This window comes from Equus asinus, chromosome 20, assembly GCF_041296235.1.
Source record: "Equus asinus isolate D_3611 breed Donkey chromosome 20, EquAss-T2T_v2, whole genome shotgun sequence".
In the NCBI taxonomy this organism is placed as follows: Eukaryota; Metazoa; Chordata; class Mammalia; order Perissodactyla; family Equidae; genus Equus; species Equus asinus.
In genome coordinates, this window is record NC_091809.1 from 39615870 (window position 1) to 39634894 (window position 19025).

General features: G+C 37.7%; 1 protein-coding gene and 1 pseudogene across 1 annotated transcript; one reads left to right on the forward strand and one right to left on the reverse strand.

Annotated features, from left to right (window-relative positions):
• Window positions 1–7537: 7537 nt before the first annotated feature.
• On the reverse strand, window positions 7538–8070 carry LOC106836031 (large ribosomal subunit protein uL5-like; annotated as a pseudogene).
• A 1400-nt stretch (window positions 8071–9470) lies between these two features.
• Window positions 9471–10418, forward strand: LOC106836030 (olfactory receptor 8B4). Its single transcript, XM_014848640.3, has one exon. The coding sequence runs from the start codon at window positions 9471–9473 to the stop codon at window positions 10416–10418; it is 948 nt and encodes a 315-aa protein (XP_014704126.3).
• The last annotated feature ends 8607 nt before the right edge of the window (window positions 10419–19025 follow it).

A 19025-nucleotide genomic window follows, 5' to 3' on the forward strand; every position in this document is an offset into this window, starting at 1 on the left:
GACTATGCAATGTCTTGTTCCTTTGCAATTTTTCACACACTAATTTTAGCATCCATTAATGATTCTTGCCTGAATCAGTTATTACTCTGATGGTTGAAAAATGGAGATTTTCTAAATCCATCAATCCTTCATTACTTGTTAGTTGGCATTCTATCAGGAAGAACATTTTCTTCTTCTATATTTATTATTTATTTATCCATTCATTTATTTGTTCATTTATATCATTTTGGACTCATGCATTCTAATTTTATCTAATGGGTTGTTATTCATTATTCTCAGTATTTACCTTGATGCTCAATTTCACCCTGATTTGTCCCTTGGGAGCCTCTTCACACTGGTTCTAATGGCCTTTTAATATATCTCCATTAGATTTTGAACACTTTATTACTTTCTGGCAAAACAATATGCTTCAGGCTCACTCTTTCCTTTCCCTGTCCCAGCATTGGTTCCATTTAGAGAAGAATGGTATTTAAAACCAAGACTTGAATGCTAGATGCAATGAGCTGTATTTAATGTCATTTTACAAGAAGGTATTTAATGGGAGAAAATTCATGTTTGGAAAATACTCATTTATATGTTTTACCCTTGAGGATACCTGTCTGTGTACAAACAATTGACTTGCTTTCTGTGAATGGGCCACTGCTCTGTTCCAAAGTCGAAGATTGCCAAGTGTCATCTGTGGACCTTCTACCACTTTCTGCTTGCTCACATGACAGTTTCCTCAGGTTCTCATCAGTGACTGGTGAGACCACATGAAAGGAAGAATTAGGCCTGGAGTGGGAGGGAAAAAAGCCCTGAAACTCTTGTCACACAATTTGGTTGCAGATGCCATTCAGTCAGTCCTTCTTAAATAAATGACTCTTTGTCCCATTTGCTTCCTACATTCATATTGTATCTTGCAATTACTACCTTCCCCTTTTATTCTAACTTTCCCGACTACCATGATTTGAAAATAAAGTTGGCCAAGAGTTTCACATTCAAAGGACTCATGTTCTTCAAACCCTAATAATAAGTTTTGAAACTTTATGTCCTGTGAACTTTACATACAAGTTCTCATTTAATCTTCTCTACAACTGTGTGACATAATTATCTCTGTTTTGTGGATGAGTAAACCGAAGCTTAAAGAACTTAAGGAACTTGCCTAAGTTATACAGATAGCAATTGGTGAAGTAAAGAAATAAATTTAGACTGTCTGACTCTAGAGCCCGTACTCTTAACACTCATTGCCTTGCAGAGGCTCACCCTGGGTGGGTAAGAAATAGCACATGTGATGCACGTATATTCACCTTGTACAATGTGTAAGTTCCTGCTGCCTTTGAGCTGAAGAAGTCAAGACAGTCACTCTCATTTGGAAACGATTTGCCAAAAAGGTATATAAAGGAAAAGAAAGCAAGGATTTTTCTTCTTTTTTAATGTACTCTACTAGTGGGGTCAATAATATAAACATATGTGAGACCTGCTGAACTACAGTAATTACAGACTGTGCAGTGATATATTTAGAAAATGTTTATTTGAGGTTATATTCCCAACCTCAGCCTGGTGATCTAACACACACAGAATTTAATGCCTGGTAGATATAGAAGGTTGTAAAGAAGTGTTGAATGAATCCCTAGTGAGACCTTAAAATATTAAATTATGCAATGCTTTGTTTTTAATTTAATTTTTAAAAATTATTTTTATTAAATTTACAAAAGAAATTCTTGAATATTGTAGGAATATGTAAAAGTAGAGATAAGCAAAAGATTTATTTAAAAAAATCCATGATCCAGCCACCTAGAGATAACTACCCTTAGTATTTTGGTGTATATTCTTTTAGAATATTTTTCTGTCTGTGTGGTTGTGATAGAGAGAGAGATAGATACACACACACAGAGGGGATCATATTAAGCATGATTTTGTAATTTTGTATTTCATTCTGTAACACATTGTAAACATTTTCCATGTTATCAAATATATATCAAAATCATATTTTTAATGACTATGCTCATTGAGTTTAAAGCTGTAAGGTCAGTGGAATATGAAAAATGTTTCTGTTTGCTGTATGGAAAGATAGCATTGTTTTCTTCTTTTCAAAGAGTTTTTTAATAGTGATATGTTCATCTGATATTCTAAACTTCTTTTCTAAATTCTAAGAGTAGCTTTCGCTTTGATTTATTCTTAGTGTCAAATTCTGCATAATCCTCCCACCACCTTTGTTCAAATTTCCTGGTCTCCAGTACCACCCTTCTCCTTCATCCTTTACCAAAAGTCAAAAGGCAAGTCTGGAGATTCTATCCTCACTTATAGGTCCCCCTTCACTTTCTCTAGTGAGGGAGAAGTCTTAATGTCCCAAGCAGGCAAATAAAGAGACAACTCTTTCTCTTCCTTCTTATCCTTCCCAATCCAATGCAAAGGAAAGGGGCAGTTTATAGGACTGGTGAGAAATTGGGAGAGTGAACTTATAATGTGGCTCAGTGTGGCCCAGTCTCTTTCCTACAGCCTCTTTCCTCATTTCTAGTTAGGATAGGCACATTCTCAGGACCCCTATTCAACTTTTCCATTTACAACCATTATTCTTTGTAGAGAAGACCAACAGTTGCCAAGCTCAGTTGAGACCTAGATTCATTAATTTAGTCGGTGATGTACAGTGAGGGAAATACAAAATACTAATGTAGACGCCCATTCAAGCTGGGTCTTTCAATCAACTTTAACAGCAATAAAGCTGGCATTTCTTTTTCTGTCTTCTGTATCTAGAAGTCAGTTGACTTCTCAATTGATTCTGGATTCAGAAAGGGACTCTTTCTCAACCTATCTCAACTATCAACAATTAACCCTTCTCAACTATCTCCCATCCCTCCCTGCCATGGAGACAATGATTCAAGTCTCAATATCATTTGCCATTCCCCAAATTTGCAGTGCTTTTTTCCCTTATGACCTTTTGTATATCCTTTTGTAATTCCTTTTGCTCAGAAAGTCCTCCTGATTTTCTCTGCTGGTAACATTTTACTTATCATTCAAGACTAATAGCAATGCATTTCTAAAACTATACCACAAAACAGATTGTGTATTTCCATAGTAACATTGTAATAATTGGAGACTTTCTGAATAACGATCTAGCATAAAATAACTTGGTAAAAATAAAAGATACAGTTTCTATAATACCCTATAATAATTTTTTAGGAGCAAAATTATTTTCCAAGTTTTATGAAGTATGCAAAAAGTTATTCTATATATTGATTTTATAGGGAATCTCAAAGCCAACAAAGTGAATACACAGTCCGTGAAAAACACAGCCCTATTATAACACTGGCCAATTTAAACATACACTAGCTATTTAATCAATAAAAATAATTATTTTGCCATTAGCTCCCTTAGCAGTTAAACATAATCCTTTTCATTATTATTTTGTTTTGCTATGGTGTGCATTGTGTTAAAAAAAAACTGGCCAGATAATTCACTGAATGTATCTCCACTTAGCCAGCAAAGAATTGTGCAGGAGTATGACGAATAATCCCTGGAATTGAGAATGTTTGTTCATTTTATCCTCCAAACCACGTCCAAACAACTTTTCTCTGGAAAGGGAAAACCATTCAAAATAGAGTAGATCTTTGACAGGGAATTTGTTCCAAATTTTTAAGAAGGTGATTTTGGTAGGTGTGTCTGCCTTCATCATGGGAATATGAGAAAGATGACCCATGGCCTGGAATGCTTTTCCTGTTTCCAATCCCTGCCCTTCCCCAAACCTGTCTTAATCTCCAGACCTTATTATGCCAGCCAGGGTTGTTGACTGCAAACAGCAGAAGTTGATTCTGGTTAACTTTGGCAAAAAAGGGATTTAATTGGCAAGAAACAGGGTGGTTCAAAGACTCTTAGAGCAGGCTGGGGAACCAGTCTTTGGAGCCAGCAGGATCTAGAGGAAGCCAGGAGGCGGAATTACAGCCAAGTTACATCACAGAACCACTTGGTTAGGTTGTGCTGGTCACTCCTGCTGGCACTAACAACACCCCAACTTTTGTTATCAATTGGTAGATTGTTTTTGTCTTTGTCTTGCTGACATGAAATATAAATTTTTCCTGTTTATTTGTGTCACTTGCCTAGGCTCAGAGGCCTGCATGCAAACATCTGACTGGCCAAGTTCAGGGCTTATCCTTTTTGGGGAGATTTCACAGAAGAAGGCTGAGTCCTAGCTCCAACCAAGGCTTGTGCAATACCAAACACAGTATTGTTGGACAGTCACAAAAAACTCACTATTCTTATCACTATTTACTTTTTTGTTTTAAACATAAATTTTACTTACATAGAGAGACCTTCCCTGACCTTCCAGACTCAATAGGGCCCCTGGTTAAATGATTTCCTAGCAACCCATAACTTCTTTCTGGCAAAATCATTGTATTTATAACTAGTTATGTGTAAACTTCTGTCTATTCTAGGTTTCTCCATCTAGATTACATATATGACAGGGCAGGGGCTGTGTCTATTTTAATTCTTGCTTTATTCTTAGACCAAATAATAAGGCCTAGAATGTGGTAGATGCTCTCTACATATCTGTTGGACCCTCTTTATTTCTACATTTCATCAATTATATTTCTAATTCGTAGTCACACCTCCTCCCCTCAGCTGATGCTGACTTCTGGATAATTTCTTTAGATCTATCCTCCAGTTTACTTATTTTTCTCTTTACCTATGTCTAATAGGCTGTTTAATGTATTTACAGAATTCCTAATTTCAAACATCATGTTTTTATTTCTGAAAGTTCCTCTTTATTCTTTTAAAAATCTGCCTTGTCAATTTTGATGTTTCATTCTCTATCCTTTCAACTTGCTCTTTTATTTTTTTGAACACATTAATACATTTATTTTGTATCCTTCCCCTATGAGCCTACTAATTTTGCAGGTCTGACTCTGTAGCTTGTGCTTTATCATTCATGATGATTCTCATTCCTGGTGGCTTATTTTGTGTTTGTTTAGTGATTTTCATTATGAGCTCATGATCCTTGGATATTCGTCTAGGGAAATTCTTTGATATCTGGGTTCAAATTTTATTCTACAGAAAATAACTGGGTTTTTTTGGGTTCTATATGTAATATGAATATTTTGCCTGAAACAGAGGTAGTTAGACATTCTCAGGGAATATTTTATATCTTTTTCTGCCCTTCTAGAGCCAAGGCCATGTCAGGCACATATCTTTGCCCCCTTCCTATGTTGACTTTTTCTCCATCTAATTTAGCCACAGATGATGCTTCTTTTTTGGGGATCCAGTATAATGAGTTGATAACAGTTCTAAACTCCCAACCTGCTTGAGTAGTGAAGAGGAATTGAACCAAGTAATCTAGACGTATATTAGATTATTCCCTGGCCATTTTCCTTGAGTATTTTTTCCTGATGTCCACCCACTAGCATGCAGGCCCTAGAGGGCTTTTGCTTCCGCTCAACATTGGATAAATGACCATAAACTTGCTGGCTTGTGGTATATCTTGAGACAAGCCAAAGGGTTCCAAAATGACTGTCCTGAAGGCTAGGGCATGACAAAAGAGAAATAACAATGCATACAGAGTGACAGAGGGAGAAAGAAAGAAAAAGAGAGATAAAGATAGAGGTGAAAGCTGTATCCTTTTATGACTGAACCTTGGAAGTCACATAGCATCACTTCTGTCATACTCTATTGGCTGGAGAAATCCCAAGTCCCTACTTAGATGCAAGGGTAGGGAACATAGACCCAATCTCTTTATTGGAGGAGTGTCAGACCTATTGTACCAAGAGCATGTGGGATGCAAGATATGTGTGTGTTTGTGTGTGTGTGTGCATGCTCTGGTATGGCCATCTTTGGAAAAATAGTCTGCCTCACACATGCACATTGTACAGTTGTTATAAACATAATATTACATTAGAATACATCCAGGATAATGCCAGGCACTCTGCAGTTGCTCCATATGCATTAATTCTTTTTCCTCTTGATTTCCTCCCTTTATTTAAGGAAAAAAGTGGGTTTTATTTCAAGAGACACCAGATAGACCCGAAATAAAAATGATGTTTTTTTGCATGTGCTGCATACTAAGTTGTTAGGTCAGTAAATGCCCATTTTAAAAATAAGGGAATTGTGGCTCAAATGTATTTAGTAATTTTAAAGTTAAAGTAGTTTAGAAGGGTGATTTATTAAAATATTAATTTATTTTCATTTCCCATGTATGTTTTAAGTACATTTTTTAATTTAACATTAACATAAGGATATGGCTTGATGAATTTTCGCAAACTAAACACATCCACATAAGCAGCACTCCTATCATAGACAGAACATCGTTGGCAACCCTGAAACACCTTTCATATCCCTTTCTAGCCACCAGCCCCTAACTGCTTGACCATGAATAACTGCTGTCTGACTTCTAACACAAAAGATTAATTTCCTTGTTTTTGAAATTTATGTAAATGGAATCATAAAGTATGCACTCTTCTGTGCTTGGCTTCTTTTGCTCCATAATAGGTTTGAGACATTTGTCTATGCTATTAACTTTCATGGATGTATGAAATTCTATTTTATTAGTATCCCACAATTTATTATCCAGTCTATCGTTGATTGACATGTGGGTGTTTTTTGGCTATTATGTGTCACAGTGCTATAAATCTCCTTGGTATATATTTAGGTAAACACATGTACTTATTTTTATTGGGTATACACCTATAAGTAGACTTCCTGGGTCAAAATATATGCATATATCCAAGTTTGTTAAATACTGCTAGTCAATCTATGGTACCCTGTACAGTATACAACAATGTTGTACCATTGTACCAGTGGTTACTATGTAAAATTGTACCAATGTTTATTCTTTGTACCTATGTAATTCCTCTTCCACCTATTTTAGGCAGATAGCTAGGGTTTGTATTTCTTTCCTTTAGGATTTTTGGCTATGTATAAATCAGAACCGCTTGCAGTTAATGTCCTTCTCATTTTTGAAGCCTAGCTCTACTAAAGACGTAGTATTGGTTGACCAGGAAGAGTAGGTTCAGTTTATGAGAATTTGAGGGCAAAGAAGGTAAAAGACAGAGAAAGACTCCCTTAGTCAGAAAGGGGATGGAAGTCAGTGGGTCTAGGAGACAGCAGAAGCCAGAAGGTATGAATAACTGTTTATGCTCTTTTTAGTTGGGTGACCACATAATTTCTTATCCAAATCCAGACACTTTGGAGAGTGAGAGGATGTGCTATTAATAATTATACAGGGATAATGGATGTAAATAAGGACTGCTCCAGGAAAACTGGGATTATTTTAGGCAGCCTCAGTGGAAACTTACAAATGCACTTGCTTGCATGTCTTTGAGTGTTTCTTAGAATACTCGTGTAGCAGATCATATGGAAAGCAGCTTTGTCATGTGGAGAATGACAGGATTAAAACTTTTAGGTACATCTCCTGTTATACCTTAAGTCTGCACACATCTATAGAGTAACTTCATACATGTGTGTGTGTGCTTCCTTGTATATGTTTTGTGATATTTTAATCTCCTCATATATTTTTTTTTTTTACATTTTGCTGAAGACTGTTTATTGGCCTCTGGAGAGAAATGGAAATTTATTTGCCAGGAAGGATGATCCCATTATACTTCTGCTGGAACCAGAGCATGGCCGCCTCCTTGCTGATTCTGTGTTTGGCTCCAATGCAGCCTGTCCTGCGCTGCTTGTCTGCGATGCTGAAATCTGGCTTACCCAGCTCCACGAAGAAGTCCAGGCTGTAGATACCAGTGCTTGGGTCATATTTGGTGCCCAGATCAATGTGTTCCTGAAGCCCAAAACCAAAGTTTCCAATGTTTGAGAAGTTATTTTTTCTTAACTTGCATTCTCGCACCTTCAGAACTTTCTCCAAGATTTCTTTTGCCTTGGCCTCACAGACTGGTGCACGGCAATCTTCTCATTTCTCCTGATGCCAAAGGACCTGATGGTTTATCTAGCTTTGGAGAACACCGGGGTCTGGCTAGTGAGCTGCTTCAGCACCTCGGTGGCCCGGGTCAGTCTGTCCGTGCTCTCCCCTACACAGATATTGAGGCAGAGCTTGCAGATGCATAGTTCCCACATGGGGTTCTCCTTTTCACCTCGATCCTGTGCCATGGGAGGAACAGGAAGTAATCTCCTCATATTAAAGGCCTGTCTGTGGTCCTTAGTAGACCTAGGGTAGGTGATGTTTGTGGTGGTGATCGTGTGGTGTCTCCACTGTTATGAGTAGCTCATGGTGCCAGAAACACTTAATCTGTGGTGCTCTCCATAGCACTTACAAGTCTGATCTATCTTTGGGGAGGTTCTAGTCTCAAAACTCTCTTTGAAAATTTGTAAATGGTGGCTAAAATAAGGGAAGCATTCTCCCTGAAAAGCAAGCTTAACTACCAAGAGTTAATGAAGGAGAGGAAAAACGTGCCCCTAAACTCAGCATTGAATGACTTGAAATCCCTGAAGTTAAGGAGAAGATTGAGTAGAACACCTGAGTCTTAAGATGCTAGGTAAAAATCATAATCCAAGACATAAACAAAGACAGTGCAATTTCTTCCCCATAGGGACAAATCTCTAAGAAATTCTCAGGGGAAATTGTGCCTGATCAGGTCTCTGAGATCATGAAGTAGCATAAAGTTCTCCATGATATGCCAGCTGGGGTTCTGGCGAAAATGAGGGTTGCTATTTTTTCTCCTGACGTTGATATAGACCATCTGGGAAAATCCACAAACAGAAATCTTGGTCTATTCCTAGAGCACCTTTGAGACTGGGGTCTATAAAAGCTCTGAGTCTCAACACCAAGGGAATCAGAAGAGTTAAAACTTAAGGCTGTCTGCTTTAAGCACTAACACCATTTTTTCCTTTGGGCCAATGGAAAAAGAGATTGTGTAAGGCCCAGAACTGAGAGGGGCCAGCGAGCAGGAAGGTAAATGTCTGAATCCCATCTTTCATGGCGGTTTTCTTTTGAACTCATAACCAGGGGATCTGGGATGTATTGATCCCTTCTCTGCTCTTACTCTGACATGAAATGTTGTGAAGGGGCTTATAGGAGGAAGGTAGGATGTGCAGAGACAGTAGGGGACACCCTTGGCTTTCTCTCCAGTGTGGCACGCCTATATCTGGTTGGGAGATGGAAGCAGAGAAGAGGTGGAGACAAGGGGGCACATGAGAGCTCCTGTCTCTCAAAGTCTGAGGCAGTGGGCTCAGGTTGTACTCCTGGCTCATAGGGTGTCTTTGTGAGAATCTTTGGGCAGGGAATTCAAGTGTTCTATCTCTTCTTCTCTCAAGTGGAGGCAGAATTCTTGCTGCTCATGCTAATAGACCCTATCTTGGATTCATGATAAGCCCAGGAGAGCTGAAATATAGTCACCGACACATTGTCAATAGCTTGGAGGGGAACTTAGATGAGAGAAGAAAGGCAAAAGGGAGGATATCTAAGCACTGGATTATCTTCTAGAGCCTTCTTCCATCAGCCATGCTTGTGCCTATCATCAATATATGTATTTTGTCCCTTGTTTCCACAGATGTCTCTCCAGAAGAGAATGACTCTGAGAAACAGCTCCTCAGTGACTGAGTTTATCCTCATGGGATTATCAGAACAATCAGAATTCCAGCTTATCCTCTTCCTCTTGTTCTTAGGGATCTATGTGCTTACTGTGGTGGGCAACTTGGGTTTGATCACCTTAATTGCACTGAGTTCCAGCCTTCACACTCCAATGTACTTTTTCCTCTTTAACTTGTCTTTTATAGATCTCTGTTATTCCTGCGTGTTTACCCCCCAAATGCTGAAGGATTTTGTGTCAGAAAATATCATTTCTTATATGGGATGCATGGCTCAACTATTTTTCTTCTGTTTCTTTGTCAATTCTGAATGCTATGTGTTGATATCAATGGCCTACGATGGCTATGTGGCTATCTGCAACCCTCTGCTGTACACAGTCACCATGTCCCCTCAAGTCTGTTCTGGGCTGGTGTTTGGTTCGTATGTGATAGGGTTTGCTGGGGCCATGGCTCACACTGGAAGCATGCTGAGACTGACCTTCTGTGATTCCAACATCATTGACCATTATCTGTGTGAAGTTCTGCCCCTCTTGCAGCTTTTCTGTACCAGCACCCATGTCAATAAGCTGGTTTTTTTTATTGTTGTTGGAGTGGTCATCACACTATCCAGTATCAGCATCTTCATCTCTTATGCTTTCATTCTCTCCAATATCCTCTGTATTCCTTCTGCTGAGGGCAGGTCCAAAGCCTTTAGCACATGTGGCTCCCACATAGTTGCTGTTGGTGTGTTTTTTGGGTCCGGGGCATTTACCTATTTAACAACCTTTTTTCCTGGATCTAGGGACCAGCGTAAATTTGCTTCAGTCTTCTACACCAACGTGGTTCCCATGCTCAACCCTTTGATCTACAGTTTGAGGAATAAGGATGTTAAACTTGCTCTGAGTAAAACTCTGAAGAGAGTGCTCTTCTGATGGTTCCATTTGTATAAATTAGTTCCTGGAAAGCATCATACTCAAGTACACTTTTATGTACAGGTGGAGGAGTTTCAATCTTTTTTATTTAGTAGGGTCTTCTTTCACTTAAAAAAAATGGAAATCTCTTGCCTATACTCTTGTTGAGGATTATACTATTTTGTGCTACTTAAATTGGTTATTTGCATGCAATTTAAGAACTATTAATTTCCTATTATTTACTAGACCATATACTGGCCCAATAGATGAATAAGTTGAGGCTCTATGACTCCCATCTTTTTCTTGGTAGGATAAATGGGTTTGTCCAAGCAACATTTCTGGCTGGAAGATGGGGCAGGTGGTGGTTTGAGGGTCCTGGACAGTGAATTTATTTTTTCTTCAGTTACGGGAGCAGGCTTACCAAAGACCAAAGGTAGATACCTTGGTGCTGTAGGTAAGATAGTCTCCCAGCTCCTAAGCAGGTTTCCTGGCTAGGAAATCATAAATGGTCTCTTTCATGTACGTACATCTACACACAAGAGGCCTCATCCAAGAGTTCTTTACATGGCCTGATATGTAACGATAAATAAAAACCAAACTCTTTCATTTCAAAGTTCAAAACTCTTAGGCCTTAGAATAGTAACTGTGGGGTAGGCAGCCTTGTAATTGGGCCAGTTTCTTGGGCTCTTGGTGCTAAGGCTGAAGGTAAAAGAAGAACAAAGGAGAAATTCTATGGATTTACATGATTATGTTAACTACAACTTATAGCCTGCCCTGGAGATAGTACGCACATTATGGGGGCATTTAGGACAATTCCTTTATTTTTTAAAGATGATCTAGATTTTACTGTTTCTAAGAATATGTGTGTGTGTGTGTGTGTGTGTGTATTACAGTTAACTATTGGAGAATTAGGAAGAAAGATGAGTCATATTCCATTTTCCACTTTCAGGGAGACTTTGAAGAGATCCATATTTTGAGTGCCAAAGACCATCGTGTACTACTCTGCTGAGGATTCTGCTATTCTATATTGCAAAGCTCAGATTTTGAGAAATAAACCCTATAAACTTCCCAGAGTGTAGGCAGGAAGGTAAACTTAGAGCTAAACTAACCCATGTGGAGAAATAGGAGGATAGAGACTCACAGTGTGGTCAGAAGAATGGGGACACTCTAAGTAGAGTCTAGAATTTGGTGGATACTTGAGTAGACCTTCCGTGAACAGCGTTTAATACTTTTCTTCTGGATATGGGGAGAGTCATATAAAGTACTGAGTCCATATATTTTGCTATGCTTATATTTCTCCGACTCTTCCATTAGATTGGATAGTTGCACAGTGTGTGTTGGTACAAGAAACAAGGCAGCAAAGGGAACTTAGGTCTTCCTCACATTTACCTGTTAACGCTATGTGGAAGTAGCAGCATAACACAGAGAAGAAGGCAGGTCACGTGTTCCAGGTCATGACCAGAAGCAAGAGACGGAGATGAAAGCAGCACAAAGAAGCACCTGTAGCATGAAACTGACTAAGTAGGAGATGCGAGATAAAGCTTATTTTCTCCAAATATGCTCAAGGGAGGAGATCTTTGAAGAAGGTGGAAAAATCTGATACTTGGATTATGCCTAGATTATGATAATAATGATATTTATCATTTACTGAGCATATATCATATTTTAGGCACTGTTTGAGGTGCCTCACATACGTTAACTCACTTATTGGAATTGTGTTAATGCTATAGTGAACTACTGCTAGTCAGTCCTCTGGGCCCAACTGGACTCTACCCTCCAGAGGGTGTCTGCATGAGCGGATCTTGGGATATTAGGAAAGAGTCAAGAATGAGGAAGAATAAGAGCAAATATACTTTAACATGGATAAAGAAAAAAACAATTACCATTGGTATAAATGAGTAGAAACAAGGAATAAATAAGAACCACAAGGATAAGAATGTAAAGGAGAATTATGAAATAAATGCATTGAAGCCCAAGTATAACTTTCCTTACATTCATTCTGTACTGCCATTGGGTGAGTAGATGTGGAAGCATAAGTTTGGCTTCATGAGACACTGACTTGGATCTTTTGGGAAACAGTCCTGTTATCATTGAAGATATAAAAGGATAAAAACAGAGGTACTTTTCCTGGTTCTTACAACAATCATATAAGAGTTTTTTATTACTTCCACAGAAAAGACAGAATTTGATAAATTCTGAGGAACTTCACCTCTCTCACAAACCAAGTTTAGCTCATCTTGCATATGCTTTTAGGTTGATGTTGATGTTGAGGAATTGTTGGTTTTCAGTAGTCAACAAATGGGAACAGGTTTGGGGGCTTCTGATTTATAGCAACTGAGAAACGTGATTTGATACTCTGAGTCAGAGATCCTAAACTAAATGCCTCTGCTGCGATATCAAAATTCTGTCACCTCATCACATCATGACATTTTGATTTTCAGGAAAGAATTTTCTTTTCTTTAAAAAGCAATGGTAAAGTTAGTTTCCTTTGGGCACAGTCGTTGGTCTATTTCTCTTCTTGGCTCTTCCTGAGGCATCTCTCCACTTCCCATGGCTTCAACAACCACATATCTGATGGTGATCCCTAAATCCGTAACTCTGGTCTTGCTCTCTGATTACAATCTGTAATTCGTTATAAATTAGAAATATAAAAGCATTATCAACATTGATGTCCATATTGAATTATGTAATGATTAACTGGTGACATAGCTTTGGAGTATAAGGAAGAATAAAATGTTCTTGAAATCTATGTCTTCTCCTACATACTAAACATATAAGACAACACAGAGATAAGTGATAGACACCGAGTAGTAGGAGTGAGTCCACAGAGAACTTTTCGTGGAGCTTGGGAGGGACAGGCCAGGTACTTTCTTATATTTCATGGAGCAGATGAGAGGATGTCTGTGACTATGGCTCACTGTGATCCTCAGCCCATGTGTTGGATAGAGAAACATATCACCCATTCTTCCCTCACACTTCCAAAAATGCAATCCATCATTTAATAATTGTTTCAGGTGCTAGTAGCATAAGTCTGATTGCAGTGGTTTAAACATATGAGGGTTTGTTTTTCTCTAATATACAAAGCATTTAGAGGTAGGCAGTCCAGGGCTGATATGACCATGCGACTCATGGAGGACTCAGTCTCTTTCTCTTTCTTGTCTTCTTAGTAGTGACTTCATTCTCATGGACGTATCATGGCTTCTACATGGCTGCTAGAACTCCTATGGTTTTGTCCACATTCCAAGCAGCAGAAAGACAAAAGAGTGAAGGAAGGCAAATGGTGCTTTACTTATTCAACGAGTGACTTCCACTGACATTTCATGAGCCACTCCTACCTGCCACTCCTACCTGCAAGGAGACTGGGAAACTTAACATTTAACTTCAGAACATTGCCATCCTGGTAAACAATAGGATTTTCTTACTAATTAAGAAAGGGCAAATGGCTATTGGTAGGTAATTAGCAATCTCTGCCAAAGGATAGAATTGGTTCCACTTGCCGGAAGGGAGCAGTTCAGAAGTGAACACTTTTCATCCTTACTTTTGCTTCATTGCTTGGTCCACTCTATGAGAGGAGGCTAGATTAATTCGACAGATAAGATTGAAAAAGATTGAGAAGTTGGCTGTTGATGGAACTGTACCTAATGTCTACTTATCACTGACCTGTTGGTACTTAAGTAAAGCAAAATCTTGATAAAGACAAGCTAGATCTGTGTTGTTTCATTTTCAACTTCTGCTCCTGTCTCTTATTAGGTGAAGTTTGGGTCTAGGTTCTGAGAGGGAAGTTTGAGTCTTGATATATTTCTCTCTTCAGCTTGGCTATAATTAAAGATGCAATGGGATTTTGATCCCCTTTTGGCTCCTTGTACTTGTTCTCACCAGTTAGATCTCACAGGAGAAGAGAGTGAGTGATTAATGTTGCTAAGTCTCCCACATTATGGTTGTCTTCACACTTTTAGCTTAAGAGACTTCTGGTAACAGAAGCTCTCAGTTTCTTATGATTTGAGATGCTCCCCCTTGATCTGTAAAGGGTTATTGGAAACTATAGGGGAGAAAAAAAAGAAAACTTCTCCTCCATCCATCTTAGGTTTGTTGACTGGGCACTAAAAATTAGAATGACACAAAGAAGATTAACAAGATAAAGCAAATAGAAGTGTATTAACATGTGCATTGCACACACACATCGGAATACTCGGTGACGAGTAACTCAAAGGAGTGTTTAGAACTTGGGCTTGTATAGTATCTTTACAAAGAACAATAAATTTGTAGAGAAGTGAAAAGACAAAGGAACAGAGCTTTGAGCTTCTGGGGGTGGCAAATTCTGGGAAGGTAAATATACGGGAAAAACTAATGGAAGATAAGGGCTAGTTAGTTAAGTTTATGTAGATTCTGCTGGTTCAGTCTCTGGGCTGAGGAGGGTCTAGAATTGTCTCTGGTGATTAACTTCTGTCCTTGCTGGGTCAGGATGGAGGACACATTTGCAAATGTATATCCTGCTTTTAGGTAAATAGGGGGAGGGCAAAGAGCTTCTCTTGTATCTACTTTTTTTCAATTGCCTTCAGCCCAAAATAATCCTTATGCCAAAGTGGAATATTTTGGGGTAGCATATTCTGGTATGGTAACACCAAGACAAAATTACTGAGAGGACACACAATGCAACTCAAATAGGGCCAAGGACAGAGGGGCTCATTGAGTGCTAATAGGGAAATTTGACAAGGAAAATTAGGCTAGAGAATCCATAATATCACTTAAAAAATTGCTTATCTTTCAAGATTTGCCCAACTATTTATGGTTTCGATAGAGAGTCACTGCACTCTTACTACGTTGAGGTGAAGAGTTCCAGATTTCACTTTATGGGATCATTAGGACTTATAGCTGGTTTTTGGTTTTGTTAATATATACAACCTTATGCCTTAACTGATAAATAAGGTGAGGTGGGATTGATTGATACTGCTTTCTGAAAATTGAGAATTCTAATTAGAACATCTGTCTAATTAGAACAATTTGACATGTCTTAAGATGTCAGAGAAGAATATCTACAAGCTGACACACAGTGAAAGGGTAAGTATATAACAGTGTAAAGTAAACACTAAGGAAGGATTTATTATTGGCTAAAACTGAGTGGTGGGGAAGAGGGAACAGAAGGGATAGGAAAAGAAAATGTATTAGTAGGGAAGTTATAGATATAGTAAGAGTATCACAGGGGCCGGCCCGGTGGCACAGTGGCTAAGTGCACACGTTCTGCTTTGGTGGCCCAGGGTTCACTGGTTTGGATCCCGGGTGCGGACATGGCACCACTTGGCCCGCCATGCTGTGGTAGGCATCCCACATATAAAGTAGAGGAAGATGGGCATGGATGTTAGCTCAGAGCCAGTCTTTCTCAGCAAAAAGAGGAAGATTGGCAGTAGTTAGCTCAGGGCTGATCTTCCTCAAGAAAAAAAAAAAGTAAGAGTATCACATAAAGTTATAATTATAAAAGCAACCAGTAGTACAAAAATACAAATCTTTCTAAGTATCACAATTTCATGCACATGAAGAGGAAAAAAAGAAACCACCTAGTGAATGATTTAAAATAATGTAAATATAAAATGGCCAGCCCTGGTGGTCTAGTGGTTATGATTCAGCACTCTCACTGCCAAGGCCCCGGGTTTGTTTCCTGTTCAGAGAACTGCATCACCCATCTGTCGGTTGTCATACTGTGGTGGCAGCTTATAGCTGTAATGGTGAAAGATATGCCACTGGTATTTCAAATACCAGCAGGGTCACCCATAATGGACAGGTTTCAAGGTTTTGGTGGAGCTTCCTGACTAAGACAGAGTAGGAGGAAGGACCTGGCTACCCACTTCTGAAAAAATTGGCCATGAAAACCATGTGAATATCAGTGGAGCACTGTCTGGTATAGCGTTGGAAAGTGAGAGGCGGTGCAAAAAGCCCAGACAGAGTTCTGCTCTGTTGTGCACAGGGTCGCTAGGAGTCAGAATCGACTTGACTGCACTAACAACAATGAATATAAAATGAGAAGCCATAACATAAAATAATATGATAGCACTAAAGCAAACATATACTATATAAAAAAATTGTAAATGTCAACTTCTTTGTAACTGAAAAATAATCAGGCTAGATCACAAAGAAAAATATAAGTCCATGTTACACACAAAACATATCTGAAACCAAGTGATTCAGAAAGACTGAAAATAAAATGGTGGCCAAAGATATACCAAGTAAATGCAAACAAACAAATAAACAAACAACATGGGTATAAGCCAGAATGGAAATAAGGCCAAAAACTGTTAGATAAGAAAACTTTATAATATTATAGGGTAAAATTTCCAATGTGTATGCAATTGTTGTGACTCTCTATACACCAAATAGTTATAAGAAGTTAGTTATAAGTAAGAAGTTATAACGAATTATAAGAAGAAATAAACACACCAGTGGAAGGAAATTTTAAATTACCTTTCTCAGTCCATCATAAAACAAGTTTATAGAAAAAGAGAAAGACAAATGATAGAAAATCCTATGTCTAAATAAGATAATTAGTTAAATAAACCTAATTTATATAATAGCATTTACATTATATATATAAATTTAATATATATGTGTATGTGTGTGTTTGTAGTTCTGTGTGATACACATTAGAAATACACCTTCTTATTAAGAGGTTGAGACAGGCACATAATTTGAATGGATATTAAGTCATAAAAGCAAGCCTCAATAAATGTTGTATATTAGTAAAATGTTCTTTGATCACTGTGTAGTTAAACTAAAACTTAATTACATCAGTAATTAAGAAAACAAAGTCCTCTATTACCTAGATATTAGCACTCTCTTTAAAACTACTTATAGGTGAGAGAAAAATTCAAAATTGCAAAAAATATAGATAAGGGAAAATAAAATGCAATATTTCACAATTTATGGGATATATCTATAGCTAAAGCAGAAAAATAACTCACAACTTTAAATATTGTGTGAATAAACAGAACGATGAAAATAAATGAGTTATTCAGTCAATACGTCAGGAAAAGAAACAATAAAATTAACTAAATAAAAATGAAGGGTAGGAATTAAAGTTAAAATAAGGAATTATTGAATTAGAAAACAGAAAATAGTGGAATTAATAAATAAATTCAACAGTTGGTTCTTTGCAAAATTGATAAAATAGACCAATTACTATCTATTCTAATTCAGAAGAAAAAGGAGGGAGAACAAATATAAAAATTAAGAAATAAGGGGGGAATAGAAATAGAGGAAATAAAAAAACCTGAAAACAAACTGCTCTGTTCAGCTCTATTCAAATGAATTAGAAAGCTTGGATGAAACAGACAATTTTCTGGGAAAACATAATTTAATAAAACTAATACTGGAGCATATAGAAAATCTAAAGGGTCCAGTTCCATAGAATAAATAGAGTTATCAAAGAGTTGTAGTTAAAAACATTACTGATTCCAAATGGTTTCACGTTTGGATTTCTCTCTCTCTCTTTTTGAGCTAGAATTAAAAACCCTATTGGCTCCATTCTGTTTACTATTATTTCTAGCAATATCTGATGTTCATCAAACTGCCTGCCCTCTTTGGACAAAATCCACAGAGACATTTCATCTGTCAAATTTTCTGACCTTGAGTAACTCGTGCTGTATTAGGTAAAATGTAACATTTTCACTGACTTGTTCATTTGTATTTACAGCTCCTTTTATTTTCTAGCTGTTTCCAAGTCCTGGACAAATATTCCCGGCTCCTTAATTATAAGAGTAAAAACTACAGCATACTGTTCTTAGTTAAGGACCAAAAAGCTATCCACAGCATGAAGTTTCTTTGTTTTCTTAACTGCAAAAATAACTTCCTAGTGCAAGTGAATTTCTTTTATTTCTCTTTAGGAAAGGAGAGAAATGTGGCAGAGAAGCTTCCTAAGAGTGAACTGAATACCTTTCCATGCAACTCCCACCTGTCTTCAGCTTCTTAGGAGGTAGAGATAATGTGTTTTCTCTGGCTATTATCTTTTACAGAGGAGTAAACTGAGTTTTAGAGTTAAAGAATTCTGCTGAAGGTCACCAGAATGCGGCAGATACTATTTGTAAATCCCACTTTATCTGGATCCAACTCGTATGCTTTTTTGCACTAATATACATCACCTTCTAGGAAGGAATGGAAAGAGTCAGAAATATGAAGGAAAGAAATATGAGAGGAGAGAAGAAAGTGACAATCTGGAGAAATGGTTGCAAATCATAATAGAAGACAGAGTAGGCACAGCGGTGGTGTCCTGAACCCTAAAAGTCAGATACAGTCTGTGCAGTTTAGACTGCAAAGTGGACACTTGCTCCTATTCTTAAAATGTTTGTCTCTGGGGCTGGATGAAGAAAGTCAGCTACAAAGAAACATTTTATTTTGGTTTGTTTTCAACAGTAACTCTCACAAGAGTGACGGATGTGTCAATCTCATTCTTGGAATATGTCAAAATCTTTAGGGATGTCGTGTGTAGTTAAAAAAAATTTGTTGTCATATGATTTTTTTATTCAAAGTAAAATAAGTAAAAATAATTTCCTAGTGAAATTTAGTGATATAAAATATTCTGGCAAGAATATGGAAAAGATAGAATTAATCTTTTTGACACCAGTTATTCTAAAGAATGGCAAT